The sequence below is a fragment of the Giraffa tippelskirchi genome, chromosome 4, assembly GCF_054371585.1.
Source record: "Giraffa tippelskirchi isolate mGirTip1 chromosome 4, T2T-mGirTip1v1.2.pri, whole genome shotgun sequence".
NCBI classification, from domain to species: domain Eukaryota; kingdom Metazoa; phylum Chordata; class Mammalia; order Artiodactyla; family Giraffidae; genus Giraffa; species Giraffa tippelskirchi.
In genome coordinates, this window is record NC_137278.1 from 57025608 (window position 1) to 57051138 (window position 25531).

General features: G+C 42.7%; 1 protein-coding gene across 1 annotated transcript in view; it reads right to left on the minus strand.

The window, feature by feature from the left end:
* TTL (tubulin tyrosine ligase) overlaps positions 1 to 25531 on the minus strand; it is a 34218-nt gene extending 8687 nt beyond the window's left edge. The window contains exons 1-6 of the mRNA XM_081593547.1: positions 25266 to 25531; positions 21191 to 21269; positions 14081 to 14313; positions 9086 to 9221; positions 7140 to 7409; positions 2004 to 2147 (exon numbers count right to left, since the gene is read on the minus strand). Coding sequence (XP_081449673.1) covers positions 2004 to 2147; positions 7140 to 7409; positions 9086 to 9221; positions 14081 to 14313; positions 21191 to 21269; positions 25266 to 25422 — 1019 coding nt within the window. The 5' untranslated portion in view covers positions 25423 to 25531. The remainder of the gene's footprint in view (positions 1 to 2003; positions 2148 to 7139; positions 7410 to 9085; positions 9222 to 14080; positions 14314 to 21190; positions 21270 to 25265) is intronic.

Genomic DNA, 25531 nt, shown 5'->3' on the forward strand with positions numbered 1-25531 from the left:
GTTCCATACCCCTCCACCCCAGCCTCCTTCACTCTCCTCCTCCTTCAGATCTCAGTCCCAAGCATCACCTCCCAAGGGGACCTTGTGCTCAATTTTATTATCTTCTAACATCTCTCACTCTATGACAGCGTGTGTCCCAGTCTGTCATCTATATTTGTCTTGTCCTCGGTCCTTCCCAGTCTCCCTCTACAAAGGGCGGGGCCTAGGTCTCTCGGTACAAAGGCTGAGATCCAGACTGGGCCTGGCAGGTGACAGGGACCTAACAAGCACCGTTAGCTGCAGGCATGGATGAAGCTGCAACCTTTGAGGATGAAGTGCAAATGACTCCCTTACATGGACGGTTTCCCATAGGTGGACCCCAACTCACCTATATCGTCACCTTTCCTTACCCCACAACACTCAAGCCATGCTGCAGCCAGACTCCTCCCAGGAGGACTGGAAGCTCCCTGAGGGCATGGTCTGTTCATCTGCACATCTCCCCTAGAGCCTGGCCCAGAGCAAGGTCCAGCTGGAGGCTGGGTCCCTTTTCCCTTGGCACAGGTGACTCTCTCCTCTTCCAACCCAGCTTCAGCTCCACCACATCCACGGCACCTTCTCAGACCACCTCCTGTCCAGGGAGCCCCTGAAATCCTTGCTCATCACTGTCTCCCCCACTCACGGGACCTGCTGACCCATCACCTTGCCACACAAGAGGGTCTCGGCTAGTACTACTGGCTTTGTTTGGAACTTTCACGGCATCCACCACTCACCTCAGCACAGGTTAAATGTTCAGCTCATATGGGAAGGAGATGGAAAAGGGAATGACTTGACAAGGCCCCCTGCTGGCCAGGGTCCAGCCAAAGCACTACCATTGCTGGTACTTCCTCCTCAACATCATTCCAAAGGTCTACGCTAGAACACCCAGTAATGGGCTTCCCAGGTGGTGCTAGTGGTAAAGAACCCACCTGCCAATGCAGGAGACACAAGAGACATGGGTTTGATTCCTGGTTTGGGAAGATCCCCTGGAGAATCCCATGGGCAGAGGAGCCTAGTGGGCTATAGTCCATGGGGTTGCAAAGAGTTGGACATGCTGAAGGACTTAGCACACATGCACATTCTTGGACACCCCGGAAATGGGAGCTCACCCCGTGTCAAGACAGACTACCCCACCAGTGGAACCAAATTCCCACTTGTTAAAATCCAGTAGTGGTAGTTCCATCTTCAGTTTCTTAAGGAACCTTCATACTGTTCTTCATACTGGCTGCAGTAATTTACACTCCAAACGATAGTGCTACAGGATTCCCTTTCCTCCACAGCCTCTCCAGCACTTATTGTTTATACATTTTTTGATGATGGCCATGCTAACCCATGTGAGGTGATACCTCATTCAAAAAGACACAGGCATCCCAATGTTCACTGCACCAATATTTACAATAGCCGGGACATGGAAGCAACCTAGATGTCTATCGACAGATGAAAGGATAAAGACCATGTGGTACCCATACAGTGGACTATTTATTACTCAGCCATAAAAAGGAATGAAATTGGGTCATTTGTAGAGACATGGATGGACCTAGAGTCTGTCATACAGAGTGAAGTCAGAAAGAGAAAAACAAATACCACAAATTAATGCACATATGTGGAATCTGGAAAAATGAAACAGATGAATCTGTTTGCAGGGTAGAAACAGAAACGCAGATGTAGAGAATGGACATGTGGACACATGAGGGAAGGGGAGGGTGGGACAAATTGGAAGATTAGGACTGATACATATATACACAATCAAGTGTAAAACAGCTAGCTAGCGGGAAGCTGCTATATAGCACGGCGGGCTCAGTTGGGTGCTCTGTGATGACCTAGAGGGGTGGGATGGGGGGTGGGAGGGAGGTTCAAGAGGGAGGGGATATATTATACATGTAGCTGATTCACTTCGTTGTACAGCAGAAACTAATACAACATTGTAAAGTAACTACACCCCAGTAACATGCACAGACAAAAAACCCCCCAGTGGTGTTCAGACTTACTGAGCACAAGCAGGGGCACCGTTGACTTCGATGAGCCAGACCTTCAGCTCCTCATCCACCATGAAGTCAAAGCCGAAGAGCTGAAAGCTCTGGTAAGGGAGGTGCTTGGTGCTGATGGCGGGCTCCACGCTCATGAGGCAGCTCCTACGGGGCACAGGGAAGAGCTCGCTGAGGATGGAGTGGTCTGGGCAGCAGGACCAGCGGAAGGGTGCCTGGATGATTTTACATCCAATGTGTCGATGAAAACTGGCTTTGGCTTAATTCTCTCTTTTAAATGTATTACCACTAGATTATTCAAGGCGATGTAACTTATTTGTTAGAAAACTCTGCCATCACCCTTGTTCTGACAAGTAGTGGCTGCTTTCCCAGCAAGCGCTGAGTCATCACTGTCCCTTTAAATGTGGATTCCTCCAACGGGCGGGCTGCTACCACATTTGCTGATAATAAACAAAACACTTCTATATATTTTTGCCATATTAAAAAAAATGGCCCACCATTTTGTGACACAGAATTTGCAAGGAAAAGGCTGATCTCATTCATTTCTTTCACAAGCTCCAGTTCGTTGCTTTTAACTAAAAGCCTTATATGCTGAAACAGGATATTGAAATATGGGACTGTTATTAGGATCAACTACTATTTGCAAAAATTAGAGGATTTTAGTGACAAAGAAAAATTGAAAGTGAATCTTAGAAACCATGATGAAACAGTACATGAAGCCTAAGGTCATTCTGCCAAAGCCAGAATCTCAGACAAATTTTTTAACCTTTTTAAGCCAAGTGTTGACTTCATTGTCTGTGAAACTGGGGTAAAAATAACACATATTCCCAGTGCTGAGATGGTTCAATGATAAAATTACCTAAGGAACTTGTCATACCTCCTGGAAGCTGGGAGGCATCTAATGAATGTTGTTATTAGTGAACAAGTATATTTTATTAATTTATCATTAATTTTGGATAATCATGAATCTATTACTTATGACTAAAAAAGAACTCTTATCCAGTACAACATCCCAGAAAGTCTATGCCATTTCTATTTTATAAAACTCCTCCCTAATTTTTCCCTCAACTGGATGTTGGGGCAAAATGTTTATTTTAGTAAACATAGTATGTTAGGATGACTCTAAGAATATCAGACACAGCTCTCCTTCTACTCAAGCTGTATATTTAGAAGGAAAAAGATGTGTCTTATAAATAGGTTTTGGCTCATGACTTTAAAGAAGAACTGGGGCTTCCCTGGTGGTCCAGTAGTTAAGAATCTGCTTGCCAATGCATGGGACACGGGTTCAATCCCTGGGCTGGGAAGATCTCACATGCTGCAGGGCAACTCTGCCGGTGTACCACAGCTGCTGAGCATGCTCTGCAACAAGAGAAGCCACCACAACGAGAAGCCTGCCACTTCAATGAAGAGTAGCCCCTGCTCACCGCAACTAGAGAAAAGTCCACATAGCAATGAAGATTCAGCACAGCCAAAAATAAACACATGAATCTTAAATAATAAACAACAGAAGAATTGAGGCTTTTGTGAACTTGGGATCACGGTCTTGCTTCCCCAACCTCCCTCCACCAGTCCCCCACCCCAAATCATCAGTTTCCTTCTTTTTTTCTACGAAAAGTTTTCTATAGATGTGTTCAAACCTCTAAAAAATCATTTTGACAGCCATTTAAGAACCAGTGGGAATAAAATTTCTTCTCCCATTCACCTCTAATCTCCAAGTCACTTCTATTTTATAATACTCTTCCCTTTCTCCCAACTGGATGTTGGGGAAAAATATTTATCTTAGTAAACACAGTATGTCAGGATGACTCTAAGGATATCAGAGAAAGCTGTCCTTCTACTCAGCTGTATATGTAGAAGGAAAAAGATGTGTCTTATAAGTAGGTTTTGGCTTATGACTTTAAAGAAGAACTGGAGCGTCTGTATTCTGCATTTTCTGTATTTCATCTCTATGAGAGAATACCCTTGACTTCTGTAATTAAAATGCCCTTTACAATATTATAATTCAGAAAAAATTTAAAATTTAATGGGTTCTCATGATAAAAAGTCTATTACATTTTAAAATTTTTCTTAAATAAAAAAACAATACTAAAGGATAAAGGATAAAAAGTGAAAGAAACATTACACTCCAACACTTATAGGAAAAACCAGAAGTCAGAACCAAATCAAAACAAAATATTTTATTTGTTGGGAGTTCAAGTTAATAAATCACTTTAGAAGAATTTTTTTTTATATAGTGTATCTAATTTTTTTTTTAACTGGAGTAGGAAGTCTGGGGGAAGTTATCTGGGGGAGAAAAAAAAGAACATAAGATCCAGGAGGAGCATTTATAGCACTTAAGTAGGAACATTGTCTGAATGGCACAGAACAATGAGAAGGAGGGGGATAGCAAATATCAAATACATCTTTTGCCTAAAATAGGAATTCTTTCTTCAGTATATTTGATTTATCTGGTGTCAGAATTCTGCTGCTGCTGCTAAGTCGCTTCAGTCGTGTCCGACTCTGCGACCCCATAGATGGCAGCCTACCAGGCTCCCCCGTCCCTGGGATTCTCCAGGCAAGAACACTGGAGTGGGTTGCCATTTCCTTCTCCAATGCATGAAAGTGCAAAGTGAAAGTGAAATCACTCAGTCGTGTCCGACTCTTCTAGGCATGTATAATCCCTGAAGAAATGGAACTCTGAGCCTTGTAATTATCCTGCTGGGCTCTATGTAAGAATGTTATTATTTTTGTTGTTTAGTTGCTCAGTCGTGTCTGACTCTTTGCAACCCCATGGACTGTAGCCCTCCAGGTTCCTCTGTCCATGGGGATTCTCCAGGCAAGAACAATGGAGTAGGTTGCCATTTCCTTCTCCAGGGCATCTTCCCAACCCAGGGATTAAACCCCATGCGTCCTCCTGCGTTGGCAGGCAGATTCTTTACCACTGAGCCATCAGGCAAGCCCAGTATAAGAATACATTAAGACCACAGAACAGAATAGAGATCCCAGGAATAGACTCTCGCATAAATGACCACCTGATTTATAACAGAAAGGGACACCAAAACGTGGTGGGGAAGGGACAGTCATAGGTACAAGTGACCCTGGGTCAAGAGGATATATTTCTAGAAAAACACGACACCTGACATAAAATTATTCAGAGATTACAGGTCTAAAATATGAGAGAAAATCCAGAGGTCCATCAACTCCAGAAAGGATAAACCATGGACCATTCACACAATAGAATATGACACAGAAACAATATTGAAAAAATCAGAACACAAAGCAAGAATTACAGTATAATTTCACTTACATAAAGTTTAAGAACAGGCAAAAGGAATCTACAGTGATAAAAGTCAGAGAGTGGCTATTTCTGGCAGAGAGTATATATTTTGAGGGAGTTCAAGGGTGTCTTTTAGGATGCCGTAAATGTTTTATATCCTGATTTGCAGTATGATTAGATGAATGTATGCATAATTAAAAATTCACTAGATTTTTACCATATATGTACATTTCTCCAAAAAAAGAAATGCTGAAGTCTGAAGGGACATGAAACTTAGTGGGTTTCTTGTAAACAGGATACAGTTTGGTCTTTTTTTTAATCCAACAAGATAATCTGTTACACATTAGGTTTATGTACATCATAACCCCTGGAGTAACCATTAAAACAAACAAAAATACAAAGAGATATAGCCAAATACTCAACGGAACTCTAAAAAAGTTCAAACAATTCAGAAGAAGGCAAGAAACAAGGAAATGAAAAAAAACAAAAAAGAGGGGACAAATGGACAATGAATGATAACATGGTAGATGTAAATTGCGTCAAGCCAGTAACTACTTAAAATTTGAATGGTATAAACACAATGATTGAAAAACAGAGATGATACACTGGATTAAAAGCAAAACAAAACAAAATCCAATGATATGTCTATCAGAAGCCCATTTTAATTATACAATAGAGAGGAGGAGTAAAGGGATGAAAAGATACATATTATTCATCAAAAGAAAGCTAGAGTGACTATATTAATATCAGACAAAATAGACTTCAAAATAAGAAATATTACCAGAGATAAAGACAGGAACTACATAATGATAAAGAGGTCAATTCTTCCCAAAGAAATAACAAGTCTAAATGTATATGCACCTGACAACAGATCTTCAAAATATACAAAGCAAAAAGCAAATAAAACTAAAAGGAGACATAGACAGGTCCATAATTATACTTGGAGACTTCCAAAATTTTACCTCTCAATAATGCACAGAACAAGTAGAACAGAAAATCAGCAAGAATACAAAAGACTTGAATGACACTACCAACTGCCTTCATCTAATGGGCATTTATAGAACACCCTGCTCAACTACAGCAGAATAAACATTATTTTTAGTACACGTGGAACATTCACTAAGATGGACCATATTAGGAAAAAATAAACAAGTAAAGATAGACCATATTCTGGACCATGAAACAAACTTTACCAAATTTAAAACCATACAAAGTATGTTCTCTGACTACAATGAAATGAAAATTCCTTGAGAATCCCAAATATTTGGAAATTCAGCAAAAATTTATAAATAACACACAAGTCAAAGATGAAGTCACAAGGGAAACTAGAAAGTATTTTAATAAAATGAAAACAAAAACATGACAGCAAAATCTGTAGGATGCAGCTAACGAGTTCTTATAGGAAAGCTGATGGCATTAAATGCTTATATTTTTTAAAAAACTAAATATCTCAAATCAGTGATCTGACCTTATACTTTAAGGAAACTAGAAAAAGAAGAGAAAAGCAAACCCCTCAAAAGCAGAAGAATAAAAATAATAAAGAACATGAAGAAATTGAAAACAAAAATGACAGAGAAAATCTATAAAGCCAAATGCTGACTTTTAGAAGAGGTTAATAAAACTGATAAGCCTCTAACTAATCTGCCCAAGTGAAAGAGAGAAGATATAAACTACCAATATAAGGTAATCAAAGGATTAAGCATAAGGATTTTAAAAAGCTTCATCACTACAGATCATATAGATATTAAAAGGATAATAAAGGGATATAACAAATAATTTCTGTCCTTAAATTAAACAACTGAAATGGAACAATTCCTTGAAAGTTACAAACTCCCAAAGCTCCTTCAAGACACATTTAACCAAAAGAGATAGGATTAGGTTACCTTATTATATGTTTGATTTGTAGTAAGATACTACTTTCCAGGGTGATGTTCAAAGCACTTGTTAGGTACTGATTGAACGCCTCAAAGAACATTTCGTTCCCTTCTTCATACTTCCCATAGTTCTTTGAGTACTCCTTCTGAATGCAGTGATTGGTCAAGTGGCAGGTTTTATCTTGGAAATTATCCATATGATATGGTTCTGAAGCAGTCCGAAGGACACCCTCTCTATAGAGGTAGATATTAAACTGATGATCCACCAAGACCCAGCTTCTGCAAAGTCAAAAAAACCACTATTTTATTCAAGTTATCCAAAGCTTCTCCATGTTCTATTTATCTTCCCCACACCTTGACTATTCTGGGAGGAAACATAGGAAGGAGGATGTTTCTAAAATTATATGAGGTTACAAACTTCCCTGGTGATCCAGTGGTTAAGAATCTGCCTTGCAATGCAAGGGACGCAGGTTTGATCCCTGGTCGAGGAACTAAGATCTCACATGCTATGGGGCAACTGAGCCTGCACACCACAACTAGAGAGAAGCCCACGCGCTGCAAGGAAGACCCAATGCATCCAAAAATAAATAAACAAATATTAAAATAAATAAGCAAAATTATATGAGGCAAGCCATGACAATTAGCCAAAGAGCAAATTATCACTGTAATGAGGCAAAGAAAACGTTTCACCATAACTGACAAGGAGACTTTGGTTCATTCAAAAGATACAGTATTTTGAAGAGATCTGAGTGGGCTGGTTTTAATGGTTAATATGAAACCCCCAGTTGTCATGTTTGCTCTTTTAGTAATCTTAAGAAGACTGTTCCTACTGAAGCTGGTCTGACAAGACTGGTGTTTGAGAAGCAGTGAGTCAAAGTGAAGGCATGAGGGTGACAGAGTCCTGGTTGGGTGATGACAGCAAGGCCAGCGGCAAGCTGGGGCCAGGGCTATGCAGCTTTTGCAAGCACCCACAACCTCTTTCTCCTTGCCATATCCTTTCTTGGAAATATCAAGTCCAAAACCCTAAGGTGTGTTCAAGAAACCCTTAAAAGGTGGGACTCAGATAACAGAGGGAGGACACAGCCTTTAGCAGGGTCATGTGATCTTCTGTGTCCGACTATGTGTTCTGTGTATATCTCTCTGCTTCGTTCATAAGCAAGCCCCACACACTGATGCCCTTCCTTTTGGATGCACTAGTCATCTCCAGTAAAAAGAATATTAAAGGGACTTCCCTGGTGGACCAGTGGTTTAGAATCCCGCCAATGCAGGAACATAGGTTCAATCCCTGGTCTGGGAAGATCTCACATGCCACGGGGCAACTAAGCCCATGTGCCACAACTACTGAAGCCTGAAGGCCCTAGAGTCTTGTGCTCCACAACAAGAGAAGCCACTGCAATGAGAAGCCTGCGCACCACAACTAGAGAGTAGTCCCCGCTTGCTGCAACTAGAGAAAGCCTGTGTGCAGCAACAAAGATCCAGTGCAGCCATAAATAAATAGTTTTTAAAAGAGAGAATACTAAAAGAAAAAGAGAGAGAAAATTCATCATCTTAGTAACATTTTATAGAAAGACAAGAGAAAGTGAAAGAAAAACAGAAAATGAAGTGTAGAAACTCAGTTCCGTGCAGCCACTCAACTTGAAAGTGCTAGTCACTCAGTCGTATGCGACTCTGTGCGACCCCATGGACTGTAGCCTGCCAAACTCCTCTGTCCATGCGATTTTCCAGGCAGGAATACTGGAGTGGGTTGCCATTCCCTTCTCCAGGGGATCTTCCCCACCAAAGGATCAATGCATTGCGGGCAGATTCTTTACTGTCTGAGCCACCAGGGAAGCCCAACTTGGGTGACATTGAATGCAGTCCAGTACTTTCTCACACTCCAGATCACACTGCTCATCACACACAATTGCATTTTCCCCAGATTTGAAAAACAAAAACTCCAGACGTGGATGCGTTACCGGATGTCAAACTTGCGATGACCGGGCTCCAGGAGCAGCGGGCGCTCCAGGTATTTCTGGATCACGTGCACCTGGCCTTGGTTGTCTATGAAATCCAACAGTTCTGTAGCGTCTGAGGAGATGAGGATGCCTTCACCTAACAGGGCAAAAGCAAAGCAAGATCAGTCCGGTTCATCCCAAGAGGAAAAAGAAAAGCTCTCCGGAAAGCCAGAAGGGAAATGCTGACAGCAGGAAAAAGCCGACAGGAGGCTGTTATTGGCTGGCTCGCTTTTCTCCTCCATCCCTTCCCTCCTTCCATCTCTCACTCTCCTGTCTCCCTACAAAAGCACCTGCATTATCCAACCCCACTCTCTATTTACGTAGTATTGTAAATATCATCATGGCAGGCTGCAACCATGAAATTTCATTTTGAAGGATATTCAAAATCTGAGCGCTCTGAATACAGGCCACTACTCTTGGTCACCGGTACCACAATAAAGGCTGTGTGTTGCTTATAACCAATAAACCCACTGGAAACACTATATTTTACAGAAACATCGGTAAGGTTATGGCATGAAGACAAATATAATAGAACATTCTTGAAGCACTGTAATAGAAAACACGGGATACATTAAAATGTCCATCAACCGAGAGATAATCATACTGAGTGAAGTAAGTCAGACAGAAAAAGACAAATATCAAATACCACTAATATGTGAAATCTAAAAAAAAACAGATACAGATGAACTTATTTACAAAACAGAAATAGAGTCACAGATTAGAAAACAATCTTATGGTTACCAGGGGTGAAAGGAGAGGGGGATAAACTGGGAGACTGGGATTTACATATACATACTCCTATATATAAAACAGATAACCAATAAGGACTTACTGTATAGCACAGGGAACTCTACTCAATCCTTGATAATGACCTATATGGGAAAATACTCTAAAAAGAGTGGATATATGTATATGTATAACTGATTCACTTTGCTGTATACCTGAAACTAACCCAACATTGTAAATCAACTATACTCCAATAAAAAGTGTCCCTCAACATTAAATAAATGATGCAATATTTAAAAGAGCTTTGAGATTTTACATACTATAAAATTCACTCTTTTAAAGTGTAAAATTCAATGGTCTTTAGTATATTCGAGAGGTTTGCAACCATTACTACAATCTAATTTTAGAATGTTTTCATCACCTCCCCCCCAACTTCATACCCACTAAGCAGTTATACCCATTCCTTCCTCACCCAAGCCTCTGATGACCACAAACCTACTTTCTGTCTCCATAGGTTTGCCGAATCTAGAGACTTCATATAAACGGAAATAAATAGTAAGGGGCCTTTTTTGGTCTAGCTTCTTTTATTAACATAGTTTTTTTCAAGCTTCATCCATGTTGCAGCATGTGTCAATATGCCTTTCCACCTTTCTATGACTAAATATTCCACTGTGTGGATGGCTACACCACATTTTTTTCAATCGATCAATCGATGGACATTTGGGTTGTATCCACTGTTGTTTGGCTTTTTAAAAAACTTTATTTTATATTGGAGTATAGTTGATTTTCAATGTTGTGTTAGTTTCAGGGGTATAGCAGAGTTGATTCAGTTATACATATACATATATCTTTGTTTGGGTCTTATAAAGGTGCTATGGAGATTTGTATCATAGTTTTTGTTTTCTAAAACTTTTGAAAAATGTTTCCATCTCTTTTGGAAATTAACATCATTAGCCTTGTTTCTGACTAGACTGTGGGTCCATGAGCGCAAAAGAACCATCTCTGTCTCATTTATCTCTATCTCCAGATGTTCGTTATTTCTCTTATTCATCCATCCATCTATATATTCATTCATTCACTCAATATATATATTGATCCTCTGTCGAGTGTCAGGTGCTATCCTGGTCCCAGAGACAGTGCTGAGTACAAATGTGACGTGGCCTGCCTCTGCTCTGATAGGATCTCTGTCTCCTGTACTGTGTGGAGACTCGGGAGAATGGCCAAGAAGAGGAGGACAGGGAGCAATGCTCCAGGTGACGATGAAGGTGACTCAGATCCAGGATGGGCAGTGGAGACAGTAAACAGTGGCTTGCTCTGAATACAGTGTAAAGTTACACCAACTATACCCAGAATACACTAGGTACCATGTGCTTGTTTAACAAGAATACAATTCATTCATTCAGCTATTGATTTCATTTTGTAATTCCCAAATAAATCCACACCACTATTCTCAGCTCCTAAAGCAAAATGTCTTGTCTGTTTGGCATTAATTCTCTCTGAACCTCCCTCTGCTGCTGAGCATCACTCTCTGTCTTGTGCTGGTGAGGGTCCAGGGACCATCCGGGGGGGGTCACCGCCACGACCTGACAGGTCCTTCTGCCCAAGGCCTGCCTCACTCCTCGTCCTCGTGCCAGTCAAGCCCATGACACAAGGACGCAAGATGTCACCACGGTGGCCACCCTGGCTCCAGTCTCCACCCATAGGAGGGATCTGGAATACTGTGGATGACTATTTCCTCTTCCAATTCCCCCGTTTACCACTGGAACAAAGCTAGGGGACAGTTCTGGAGAAGAGGTCACAGGAGGGGAGGGAGAAGTAGGTGATGCCCCTTCTGTCTCACAGTTGGTGAAAAAGCAGGTGAGGCCCGCTGGACCTGGGATAAAAATAAGCACCAATATGTCAGGGAGAAGGATGGGGGGAAGGGATAGTTAGGGAGTTTGGGATGGACATACACACACTGCTGTATTTAAAATGGATAACTAACAAGGGCCTGTTATACAGCACAGGGAACTCGGTGCAGTGTTATGTGGCAGCCTGGATGGGAAGGGAGTTTGGGGGAGAATGGATACATGTATATGTATGGCTGAGTCCCTTAGTTGTTTATCTAAATTATAAAATCACAACACTGTTAATCAGCTATACCCCAGTACAAAATAAAAAGTTTTTTTTTAAAAAGAGATAATTACCAAAATGATGCTAATAGGTGTTTTAATTTGTAATAGGGGAATAATAGTATCCGTACATTCTAACTTCCTATAATGAACCTGTTTGTTTATAAGATCAGAAGTGAGGTTGGAAATAATAATGAAGTTGATTTTGACTCAAAAAAAAAAAAAACTGAGTACCAATGGCCAGATGGTCTTTCAAGGCAATCAAAGAAGTGTAAGTTCAAAATGGAATGGCTTTTAAGATAGCAATATGATAGTAGTTATAGAGAGGGACCATGTCTATGTGATCATTACATTGGCAACTGCCTTATTTTAAGCCTGAGTTTATGACATACCTTATGTCTTCAGTGCATTCTTTCACACACATTTATTAAGTGCCTGCAGGGAAGGCACAGAGATGAAGAAAACAGAAAGTCTGTATTTACATGGAGCTTGCAGGATTATGGAGGAGATGAAGAGATAAACTAATAAGTAATAGACTGCTGGAAAAGGTTAGTGTAGGGATAGAAAATTAAAGCAGGGGAAAGGATAGAAAGCAATGGACATAGAGGCTATTTTAGATCAGAAAAGCCTCTCTGACAAGGCACCATCTGAGCTGAGAAACGAAAAACAGCCCATGGAAGTGTGTTCCAGGTACAGAGACGAATCTAGAGTATTTGAGGGACTCTAGGCAGGCTTCCTGGCTACAGTACAAGGAGCAAGGCCAAGAATAGGGGGTGAGATCAGAGATATGGGCAAATATCAAGTGGTGTCGACTTCCAGCAGGACTTGAGTTTATTCTAGTTGCCTTGGGGAAGCAGCTGGTAAGTCTTGAGTAGGGAGTAACATGATCATGTTTCTGTTTTTAAAACATCACTGGGCCCGAGAGCAGGAGAGCTGCTGTGAAGAGGCACGGTAATTACCCAGGTTAGAGAGAACAGGAGCTTTGATGTCAAGTGAGAGCAGTGAAAGTGGCAAGAAAAGTGCTATTTGAGACTCTATTTTAAAGGTAGAGTTAGCAAGACTTGCTGATGTGTTAGAGATTGATTGTAAAGCAAAGAGCAGGCAAGAAGGACTCCCAGGTTTGGGCTTCAGAGGCTGGGTAAAGAGTGGGATCCTGTACTCCATGAGCAGGCAGAAAGAGGAGCAGGCTGGGGTGGGTATAGTTCGGAAGAAAACAAAAGCTTCTACATTCAAGCTGAAAATGTTTTACTGTTGGGTTTGGAGCTTAAAGAGAAAGCCCTCAGCTAGAGACATTTTTGCTTATTTTACTTTAAGTATACAGTAAGTCCCCTACATACGAACCTTCAAGCTGCAAACTTTCAAAGATGTGAACGTGCGTTTGTACGTCCGAATCACGTAAGGTAGTTCACCTGTCTGGAGTACACTGTCATGTGCTGCATCCTCTACAAGTGGTTGTACAGCTTGCCCTTCGTCTCCTATTGCTGATGACCCTTCAGCTCTACCATCTCCCACCTCCTCTCCCTCCTCCATCAGTAACTCTTCTTGCCTGTTCACTCGATGCCAGCCCGTGTGCCAGTTGTTCTACTGTACTACTGTACTTTTCAAGGTACTGTACTGTAAGATGAAAAATGTTTATTTTTTGTATTTTTTGTCTTACTTGTGTGAAAAGTATTATAAATCTATTACAGTCCAGTACTATATGGCCAATTGTGTTAGTTGGCTACCTACAGGAAGATCCCCTGGAGAAGGGAATGGCTACTCACTCCAGTATTCTTGCCTGAAGAATCCCATGGACAGAGGAGCCTGGTGGGCTACAGTCCATGGGGTTGCCAAGAGTCGGACACAATTGAGTGACTAAGCACACACACGAACAAACTGGACTTATAAATGTGCTCCCAGAATGGAACTCATTCGAACGTAGAGGACTTACTGTAAGTGATTTGGAGATACACATTTCTAGGTCATCAGAACCTAGATATTTTAAATTGTGTAACTAGATGTGGTCTCTATTCTCGAGGATCAGATTAGAACAGTCACTCATTTAAAGACATCATTTGAATCTAACAAAGCATATCAAGCACCCACAGGGAAGGGAGAAGGGGCAGTGATGCCAACTCACCTTTGGCTCCGGCTGATGACTTTGCGATCCAAACGTTGCCCTCTCCCTCCTCTTTCCTTCTGTTATATGAAGCCAGGAAAAATTCTCTCTCGTCTGTCCTTGAACTATGGAACGGTGGATGGATTCCATTCTGTGCTGGAGCAACTGGGGTCTTGAGGTTGGTTGGATAAATCACGTAGGACTCAGGGAACCATGTGCAGGACTCAGCCAGTTCTGGGCTGGTTTTGATGAGCCTGGTAGACGATAGAAGATCAGTCTCTCTTCTGAGAACACTCTCTCCCTCTATTCAGAAAAGCCAGTGCTTCGCCTCACAGCTCTCCAAGGAGGCATGGCCAGGCCTGGAGCTGGTCTCCTTATCCCACACCTCACTCTTGGCCTCACTGGGCAGACCTCCAATGGACCACAGAGCAGCACACAGCTGTTACGCACGACCTTACAGACACACTCATGGAATTCCAAAGGGGCTTAATGTCCAGAACTTTAACTCCTCTTAAAATGCATCACTAAGGAAACTTGCAGTGATCCTGAACCAACATATTTCCAATAAATACGCTATAGCCGAGCTAGACCTGCACTAACAAAACCAAGTGGAGAACTGAGGAAACTATCTGGATTACTAGCAAAAATACTACCTTGGCCCAACTCTGGAGAGAAAAGCCTAATACTTAGGAATTTTAATTATCTAAAGATTTATTTTAGTCCTTTACTTCTTGCTTTTAGCTCAGCCTGGTTTCAGTGGCAGAGTAAGAAGAATCTTTTTTTGGTGGGGGGAGGAGGCAGCCCCATGTAGCTTGCAGGATTTTAGTTCCCAGACCAGGGATCGAACCTGTGTCACTGGACTGCCAGGGAATTCCCAGGAACAGTCTTTCTAATGGAACACGGGACTCTGGTGGTCATAACTAAACACATCTCCTGCCTCCCAAATAACGTAACCAGGGGGATATAAAATCAGGCACTTAATAAACACAAGGGCTTCCCTCGGCATCTCCTTCCCCGTGAGATCCCCAGGGGAGGCACCAGCACCACCTTTCATGGATGAGGTGCTGGGTCACAGAGAAGTCAATTTCCCAACATCATAAAGGTAGTGAGGAACAGGCAGGATGCAAGCCCTGGATCGTCCCCAAGTCCTAACTCCAAACCCATCCTTGGTTCCCAGGAATCAGAGGAGGGAAGAACCTAGCCAAAGACACCCACAAGCGTCCCCTGAGCTGCACTTCCTTGTCTCTCTAAAACAGAAATGCCAGAGCCTGGCCTGTAATCAGCAAAACTCAGCCTGTGAGCCAACAGCAGAAATAATGGAAAGAAACTATAAATTGAGATTTTTTAAAATAAAGCTCTTCTCTGATAGCTCAGTTAGTAAGGAATCTGCCTGCAATGCAGGAGACCCTGGTTCAATTCCTGGGTCAGGAAGATCCGCTGGAGAATGGACAGGCTACCCACTCCAGTATTCTTGGGCTTCCCTTGTGGCTCAGGTGGTAAAGAATCCGCCTGCAATGTGGGAGACTTGGGTTCGATCCCTCGGTTGGGAAGATCCCTTGGACAAAGGGAAAGGCTACCCACTCCAGTATTCTGGCCTGGAAAATGCCATGGACTATAGGGGTCGCAAAGAGTCAGACATGACTGAGTGACTTCCACTTTCACTTTCTTTTTAAGTCAGAGGCAATGGAATGTAACTTAAAGAACTCAAAGTAACCAAAAAAAAACCCACACCATACATTTCTACTCACAGACCATTTGGCTCTATCTGCACTGTCCAATATGGTGGCCATGAGCCACATGGAACTTTCAAGTGCTTTGCAGCACTTGAAAAGTGGCCAATGCAACTCAGGAACTGAATTTCTAGTTGTGTCTAGTTTTAATGTAGAACTTTTACTTTAATGTAAAAGTTGAAGCATTGTAAGATATGTTTCCATGAAGCATAACAGTACTGTTTTGGCAAGATGATGTTTCCCTTTAACCACTGGATGACCTAAGATGCTGTTGTTGGAGGGTGGCCTGTGTGTCGGGTGCACATGCTGTTTCTAGTATTAAACATAAAAGCATCACTGTTCTATTTGTGCACAATAGATGGATTCATGTGAATTGTTTTCCAGGCACTGATGAAACATTATAACATGCTTATTATGCTCATAGCACAAGTTATAGTAATAGCTTTGTTGTTGTTGTTTACTCAGTAAGTTGTGTCCAACTCTTTATGACCCCATGGACTGTGGCCCTCCAGGTTCCTCTGTCCATGAAATTTCCCAGGCAAGAATACTGGAGTGGGTTACCATTTCCTTCTTCAGAGGATTTTCCTGAACCAGGGATTGAACCTGTATCTCCTGCAGGTGATTCTTTACCACTAAGCCACCTAGGAAGCCCTAGTAATAGCTAGGTAATCATAATTGGTAAACAAGCATAATTATTTTTTTTAATTAAAAAAAATGTGTACGGACAAGTTCTTCAGTTTAAAACAAAGGTATACTACTGATATAAAACTGAGTGGAGATGCAGAAGCTAGAACTATAGCCACACAATAAAGGAAAAATAAGCACTGGAAGACATTCAAATGAGTATCACAAATTCCACCATGGATGGCAATTAAAATCTGCTGTGGAAGGAAAAATGAAGTTTGTTGTATAAAGGGGACATTTTCAAGAAACATAGGGAATTTGATAAGTGTTTACCTCTCAACAGTCAAAATACAAACAATGAAATTGTGGCTAAAATCAGACTTAAAAATACAACAGAAAAAAAACTTTAAACACGTTTTTAATAGAATCTGGGTTTGTAACTTTGTTCAGCTATGAAATGGCTTGGATTCCTACACACAAAAAAAACAGTATCATTTTACATGGAAATGTAATAAAAGAATTTTGAGGAAAGCCTAAAGAAATATTTTACAAAAAGTGAATGGTCTTTAGTTAAGCCATCAATAACTGCCCAGAGAGTACAAAGCATTTCTAACAATATCAAAGATTGAATCAAAATTTGAAAATTTTGAAATATTTTTCCTTAGCTTTAGATGAGCTGGGTGACAGAAGCTGCCCAATTAATAATTTATATGTTTTGCCTCAAAAGATTTCCAAATATATGAAAAAATATTGTCAAATTGCAGCCTAAAATATAGACTCATGTTAAAGATATTTTCTAATCTTTTACATTTGTCAGAAGAATTTTATCTATATGTGAAAAAATAGTTTCTATCATGACAGACATTACTTCAGCTAACCAGGGTTAAAGTCTGGATTTACTAGGATTTAATAGACCGTTGTTTGCTTGTTTTTTTTTTTTTTTGCTTTATTGCTATATTCCATTGCATGATACATATCGACACATACTGAAAACATTTGTACTCAGTATGGATTAATTGTTAAAATGGTTCAGTACATACTTGCAAATGATACAATGAAGAATGGAAGAAACACAAGATGATGAATTTAATGATCCTGCTTTCTTTACCAATGCCCCTGAGTGAGAGATAGAAGAATTTTACCAGGATTCTTGCACCATTAACTCCAATTCACATTTTCTTAAGAGGAATGCTTACCAAGTCATTCTTTTCAATTATTATTTCACTCAATAATCAAAGATAAAAAATGGCCTTGTGATTTATATTTTTTCACCTATATCCATGCTGCATATGTCTTCCTTTCTTTTTTTTTTTCCCACACCCCAAGGCATGCAGGATCTTAATTCCCAACCAGGGATCGAACCTGTCCCCCTTGCAGTTGAAGAGCAGAGTCTTAACCACTATACCTCCTGGTGAAACTTTAATGTTTGAGTTTAGATGTGCTATAAATATAAAATACACACCAGATTCTGAAGACTTGAATACAAAAATAACACATCTCATCAGTTGTTTTTTATATTAATTACATGTCAAACTGACATTTTAGAGTTATTTGGTTAAATTAAAATATATTACTAAAATAAATCATAGAATGTCTTTGTACTCATTTTTAAAAAATAATTAATTAATTTTTTGGCTGTCTGGGCCTTCATTACTGCACGGGCTTTTCCCTAGTTGCGGCAAGTGGAGGCTCCTCTCTAGTTGTGGTGTGCAGGCTTCGCACTGTGGTGGCTTCTCTTGTTGCGGAGCACGGGCTATAGGGCCTGTGGGCTCAGTAGTCGTGGCTCCCAAGCTCTAGAGCACGGGCTCAGTAGTTGCGGCACACGGGCTTAGTTGTTCTGAGGCCCGTGGGATCTTGCATCAAGGACAGAAACCGAAGTCTCCTGCATTGGCAGGCAGATTCTTTACCACTGAGCCACCAGGGAAGCCTTCTTTGTACTCATTTTAATGGGGCTACTAGGCAATTTAAAGTGGTACATGCAGCTAGCACTCTATTTACTTTACTTTGAATCTGCCAGCAACGCAGGGAACCTGGATTCAACCCCTGGATCGGGAAGCTCCCCTGGAGAAGGGCATGGCAACCCACTCCAGTATCCTGCCTGGAGAATCCCATGGAGAGGAGCCTGGTGGGCTACAGTCCATGGAGTCGCAAAGAGTTGGACACCACTGAGCGACTAACACTGTTACTTTCACTTTGAGCCATATAAACTATGGAACAAAGGGAATGACCGCAGTCCTTCACAGGACACCTGAGAGAATGAAGGAAGCTTAGAGAATGACTTACAGCTCGCGTAAGTCACGTCGCCATGTATAGCGTGCCATAACAGACCACGTCACATGCCATGGGGAGGCAAAGAGCGGGCATGATCCCCGACATCCCTACAGATGGGACACGGGGATTCTGAATGGCACTGTCCAAGGTCACAGAGGTCCAAACACTCAGATCTACTCATGCCTCTAGCTCTGAACTCTCCATCTTATCTTAGCTGCTAAGTATGCAAATATAGAAAACATTACTTTTCACAGTATCCTCTGCTTTTTACTTAAAAAAAAATCCTACCTTTATCTTTAGAAAAAAAAAATCATAGAATGAACAAACATTTTATCAAAATTTCTAAATTAATAACCTCAATAAACAATCTCACTTCTACTCCTATTTGTTGTGAAACAAACTTCTGAGTCCTAAATATGTAAATAAGGGGACTTCTCTGGTGGTCCAGTGGTTAAGAATCCACCTTGCAATGCAGGGGGCATGGGTTTGATCCCTGGTCAGGGAACTAAGATTCCCAAGGCTGTGGAACAGCTAAGCCCATGCACCACAACTAGAGAATCTGTGCGCTACAACTAAAGATCTTTTATGATGCAACAAAGATTCCATGTCACAACTAAGATCCGATGCAGTCAAGTAAATAAATGTTTAAAAACAAATAAATATGTAAAAAGAAGACTTTATAAAGCTTTGTTCTCCTTTAGGAGTAGCTGATAAATCATGAAAATCCCATCACAGGGAGAAGTGGATACATAAGTTACTGAGGGCAGTGAGTCTGTGCCAAAAGGTGGAAATATTCCTATCAACACAAGTTAGTAAATATCTACAGCCCGGAAAGCAGTGTGATTGGGGAAAAGAGTATTTTCATTGAGTCACACCTTCTAGTGCTGTCTTACCTAAGTGATGTGTTTGGCTACATATGCATTCACACTAGTCACCGTAGAGGGAATCCTGGAGACCTGATTTTAGGGGCCCCATCCCTCTTTCACTTATACAGTATGGACTCTGATCCTCGCATGAGTCCAAGACTTAACATAAATTAATTCAACTAATCCTTACAACAACCCCGAGGTAGTTACTATTATTATCCTCATTTTACAGAAAAGGAAACTAAGGCATAGGGTCAAATGCTCACTCTGTGCCACTGTTACAGACATTACGTGCATTACAACCTCTTTGTAAAGGATGCACTGAGGCTTAGAGGGATCAGAAAATTTGCTCAAGCTGTTAAGAAGAGTTGAAATTAAAACCCAAGCTGCTGATCCTAGATCTTAATCACTGGATCAGGCTGCTCCCTTCCACCTTATGACATTGCTCTTCTCTTTTTGTTTTGTTCTGTAACACTGCAAGGCATGTAAAATCTCAGTTCCCCGACCAGGGATGGAACTTGTGCTCCCTGCATTGAGGAGGAAACGGCAACCCACTCCAGTATTCTTGCCTGGAGAATCCCATGGACAGAGGGGCCTGGCAGGCTTCAGTCCATGGGATCACAAAGAGTCGGACACTGGACTGACTCTTTGAGTCTTAACCACTGGACCACCAGAGAAGTCCCATGATGCTGTTCTTTTGGCAGCAAACCATAAGTGAACTGCTCAGAGATGGGCAGTGCGGTAGATACTGCTATATTCTCCCCAGGTGTCCCTTCTGAGGGGCCCCTGGCTGCTGCGAGTTGACTGCTATAAGCTTATGTGCACCCCTTCTCCAGGGACCAGCTGCTGCCTAGAAACACTGGGAAGGTGCGTCCTCCCATAGCCAGTGGCTGACCGACATCAGAGTCTAGACTATCAAGGGGCCGTTTGCTCCCAATTTCCATGGAATCAGGCTGAGTTGAGATTTCAGCTGAAACCACCTCTTTGCTTGGCTGCTTCCCCGGCTTCCCTGGTTCTCAATGAGTTTCTCCTGTGAGCCCTCTCCTCATTAATCACTGCCATGAGAAGCCCTGTCTCAGGCTCTGCTTCAAGGGATCCTCACCTAAGAGTTGTTATTGTCGTTGAGTCGCTAAGTAGTGTCCGACTCTTTGTGACCCCATGGACTGTAGCCTGCCAGGCTCCTCTGTCCATGGGATTCTCCAGTCAAGAATACTGGAGTGGTTGCCATTCCTGTGGGATATTCCCGACCCAGGGGTCGAACCTGTGGATTAGCAGGCAGATTTTTACCACTGAGCCACCAGGGAAACCCCTCATGTAAGAGACAGACAAGCTTTACCAGACACATACAGCAAAGTTTGAATAACAATCAAAACTAATATTTGGGGAATTCCCTGGCAGGCCAGTGGTTAAGACTCCTAGCTTCCAATGCAGGAGGCGCAGGTTCGATCCCTGGTCACGGAACTAAGATTTGGGCAATGTGGCAACACACACACACACACACCAAAACTGATCTTCGATTGCTTTATAAATGAAAGTATTTTCACCCTTGAAAGACAATTCCACATTCTGCTTAAGTGCTGCAGGATGAAAGCTCACGTTTAGGTGACAATGGAAAACACTGGGTCTTAAAGAACACTTACTTCACTAAAGATGCTTTGCGACACAGTTTGTCGGCCCCTCTGTAGTAATTCACCAACTGCATCAGCCCAGGCTCATGACCTGTGAAGCAAAGAAGAGGTTCAGAAAGGAAACAGACCATTTCTCCGATGGAAAACAATGTCAGTACCCGCATACAGGACAGAGAGCAGCGTGTCATGCTTAGCTCGTCTTTCCCCCATTATCAGACTGGGTGTTGGAAAGGGAGCGATTCTGTTGCCCTGCACCTCAATGCCCCTTTGCTCAGTTTTCGGCAGGCAATTCTCACCCTCCCCAGAGTGGAGATTATACCAGTATCATAGGTCTGCCAAAGACCACTGCTGCCTTTGTTCCTAGTGTGGATGAGTATTTTTTATTTTGCCTCTCCTGGATCCCCACTGTACCCCACTCGTGGCTTAACACATGGATTTAATAACCTCTATACAGTAAAGACTTAAATGGTCAGACTTCTGATGTTGCTACCCTTGCTCTCTACAGCCATCGAGAAAGGCAGTAGAACTAAGATCCTGCTGTTCTCAAGCATGGCTACCTCTGCAAGCTTCTAGGAGAGCCATTAGCTAGCTGAGGGGGGATGGTGGAGAGGTCGTGTCTATAAATTCAGAAGCCCTGAAAATATTCTTCTGTGCATATCCACAGGGAAACTCATTTTCAGTAGGTTGCACTGCATGCCCCCTCCTCTATAAAACTAAATCAGAAGGATACAAATAAAAACAAAAGCCTCAATTAAAATTTTTTTTATTGAAGTAGTTGATTTACAATATTGTGTTAGTTTCAGATGTACAGCAGTGATTCAGTTATACATATATCTCTCTCTGTATATTTCAGATTCTTTTCCACTGTAAGTATTTAATAATCATATCCATTACAAGATATTGAATATAATTCCCTGTGCTATACCATAAATCCTTCTTTTTCATCTACTGTATATATAGTAGTGTGGATTGGTTAATCTCATAGGCCTAATTTTTCCCTTCCCCTCCCTCCCCTTTGGTAACCATAAGTTTCTTTTCTATGTCTGTGAGTCAGTTTCTGTTTTGTAAATAAATTCATCTGTACTATTTTTTTTAGATTCCACATATATGTGATACATAATATTTGGCTTTTTCTGTGTGACTTATTTCATGATAATCTCTACAAAAGCCTCAATGTATATTTAACATCGTAACAAAATGCACTGAGTTTTCAGCCACACAAAAGTAGAATGAAACAAAGGGAGTTTGAATTGAAGATGACAGAGGTAAGAATAATTCATCTGAGGACAGCATATAATCAAATAAGAAGTTTCAGGCACTAACTAGCTTTTATTAGCTCCCTAAGGCAGGTGGACTGGTTCACACCTAAACTGCCCACCTTCTCATCTCCATGGCACCAGCGTTCTTGGGCCTTTATCTGGCAGGGCCATCTTGGGTTTCGCACTGTGTACAAAAGGTAAATACCCCTAACACTGAAGTCATATAACCACTTGGCTGTGGGATGCTGTTTTGCTTTTTTTTTTTTTTGCTTGCTTTTAAGAAGCTAACCTTTAAAAAATTTTTTGTATTGAAGTCTAAGTGTTTGTTTTTTTTTGGCTGACATTCTTTTTAGAATTTCTTTTTTTAATTTTTATTTTATATTGGACTTGAGTTGAATTGGGGCTTCCCTGGTGGCTCAATGGTAAAGAATCCACCTACAATGCAGGAGTTGATCCCTAGGTAGGGAAGATCCCCTGGAGGAGGGCATTGCAACCCAGTTCCGTATTCTTGCCTGGAGAATCTCACGGACAGAGGAGCCTGGTGGGCTACAGTCCTTAGGGTTGCAAAGAGTTGGACACAACTGAAGAGACTTAGCGCGCATGCACACAGTTGTTATTTCTGGTTATACAGCAAAGTGATTCAGTTATACATATATAGAATAGTTTGCATCTGCTAATCTCAAACTCCCAATCAGGATGCTTGGGAGTTAATGTTATACAAGTTTCTGACGTATGATGGGGACTCCATCGAAGGACTGATTCCAGCCCCCAGAAATCTTGGAATAAGAGAACGTGCCTTGAAATGGCCTTTTTTCTCCCCAGGAAGTCCTCAGCTTTCTCATAAAAACCAAACGTTTACTGAGCAACTCTTGACTTCATGGTACTGGTGTAGGTTTTGGACCTTCTAGAATTCTGCTTCTACATCCTAGTGCTGAGCCCTACAGCAGTGCTGATGGCCCCTGCTTCCACCACCGCTGAGCCACTGTTGTCAGTTGTTTTTTTTTTTCTAATTTATTTTTTATTGAAGGATTGTTGTCAGTTTTTAATTTTAGGATTCCAATCTCAGCTCTTTCAGCCAGGCCCCACCCAGTCCAAAGAAGAAAGTCTGTCAGGCAGGGAAGCAGAGAGAACAAGGAGGAAATTAAACATTCTCAACTATAAGCAGATCTTCTTCTTTCAGGGAAGGTATTCTTCTTGCTGAGGGCTTCCTGGGGAGACAGTTTAACAAAAGGCAATCTCCAGGCACATTCTCTGTATTCTAGGATTTCTGGAGGTTGGAATCAGCTCTTCCATGGAGTCCCCATCATACATTAGAAATTTGTATAAGAATAAAAAGTTGTTTGTGGTCCCATTTTAATGAAATTTCAGTAAGGCTAGGGTGAATCCCTTTCATTGCTCAAATCATTACAATTCTACAGGCGCCCACCCAACTGTGCTCTCTCTGTAAGCTCACCAAGGGTTTATTGTTGTTGTTTGGTCACTAAGTTGTGTCTGATTTTTGCGACCCCATGGACTATAGGCAGCCAGGCTCCTCTGTCCATGGGATTCTCCAGGCAAGAATGCTGGAGAGGGTTGCCATTTCCTTCTCCACGGGATCTTCTCCATCTTGGGATCGAACCCATGTCTCCTGCATTGGCAGGTGGATTCTTTACTGCTGAGCCAACAGGGAAGCCCTCAGCAAGGGCAAGTCAGTTTTAAATGGCTATTTTCATTCTTTGCCTCTTCCACCTCTCCACCCTCTGACCACACCTATTTCTAAAAACGGTCTCCTCTACTGGAGGAAGGACACTGCCCTCTCTGGGACGCCCTCCAAGGCACAGATGACTTTTTCTCATTATCGATCCTCCCCTTCCATTCTTTGGCAATACGTTGGGATAACAACCCCAGGGGAATTTTGGCAGGGTGCACTAGCGACCTCGAGTGAGGCTGCAATTCCCGGATGACTGTGCAGTGAGGAGTGGCCGTGAGACTATGCTCAGGTCAATAGGATGTGAAAGGAAGTGATCTGCACAACTTCTGTATTACGTCATCTAAAAAGGAGCCACTGGTCCTCTTCTTCCCCAGCCCCTTCCTACAGGCGGATATGGAGATGTAGTGCTGCCTGCTGCAACCATGAGCACGAAGGGAACTCCCTCAGAGAGAGCAGGGCAGAGAATCCAGTGTCACGAAAAATCTGCATTCAACACGCAACTGTGGAAACGTGTTCTTTGGTGGTCTAAGAATGGTCCAAAATCAGACACCCTTCCGCCCTTCGCCGGGCTGGGCTCACTGGTTTTGGAATTCAGAGGTCTTTTCCAAATCCCCTGACAGTTTATTTGAGTCTTCGGGGAGCTCAATCCTCAGGGCTTTCAACACACGCAAGCACCCCTCCCGAGCCCACACAGGCAGGGCGGAATCCTCGGAGGAGGAAATTTGCAAGAGGACTCCAACCAGACATCCGTCCCCGGCTCGCGGAGCCTCGCGCCGCCCGGCGATCCGCCCAGCCGACCTGCTCGATTTGGGGGTGTCGAGCCCTGGGGAATCTGGGGAACAAGCGGCCTCGGCTCCCCGCCCCCTGAGAGACCGACGCCCCCGGGGGGAGGGGGCTGCGTGGACCGGTCATTGTCAGGAGGCAGCTGCCGTCCCGGGGGCCCGCACAGCCACTACCGCCCCGAATTCGATCGAGGGCACGAGAAGGAAAAAAAAACGCTGCGCCTGGCCCTCTAGGGATGCAGTTTTCGATCTGACCGAGGAACGACGGAGGGGAAAAGGTTTCCGACCTTAAAACAAAAGCGCTCGTCCTACGGGGGGAGGCAGGGAGCAGGAGGGCGCAAAACGGGGACGCTCACCCAGTCTCCCGAAGGGCAGCCGGTTCCTTTCTCCCAGCATCAGGTTGAACCTGGGGTTGTCCCTCCGCAGCCGCTTCCAGTGGCCGGTGGCGAGCAGTAGCCGGGACACCTCGGCGTAGACGCTGCTGTTCTCGTCTCGCACCACGAAGGTGTACATGGCGAAAGGCCGCGCGCCCGGGCCGCCCCGGCAGCCGCCGCAGGGACCAGCCAGCCGGGCCGCGGCTCAGCTTAGGGACCTGCCGGGGCGCCCGCCGCGCTCCCGCCCC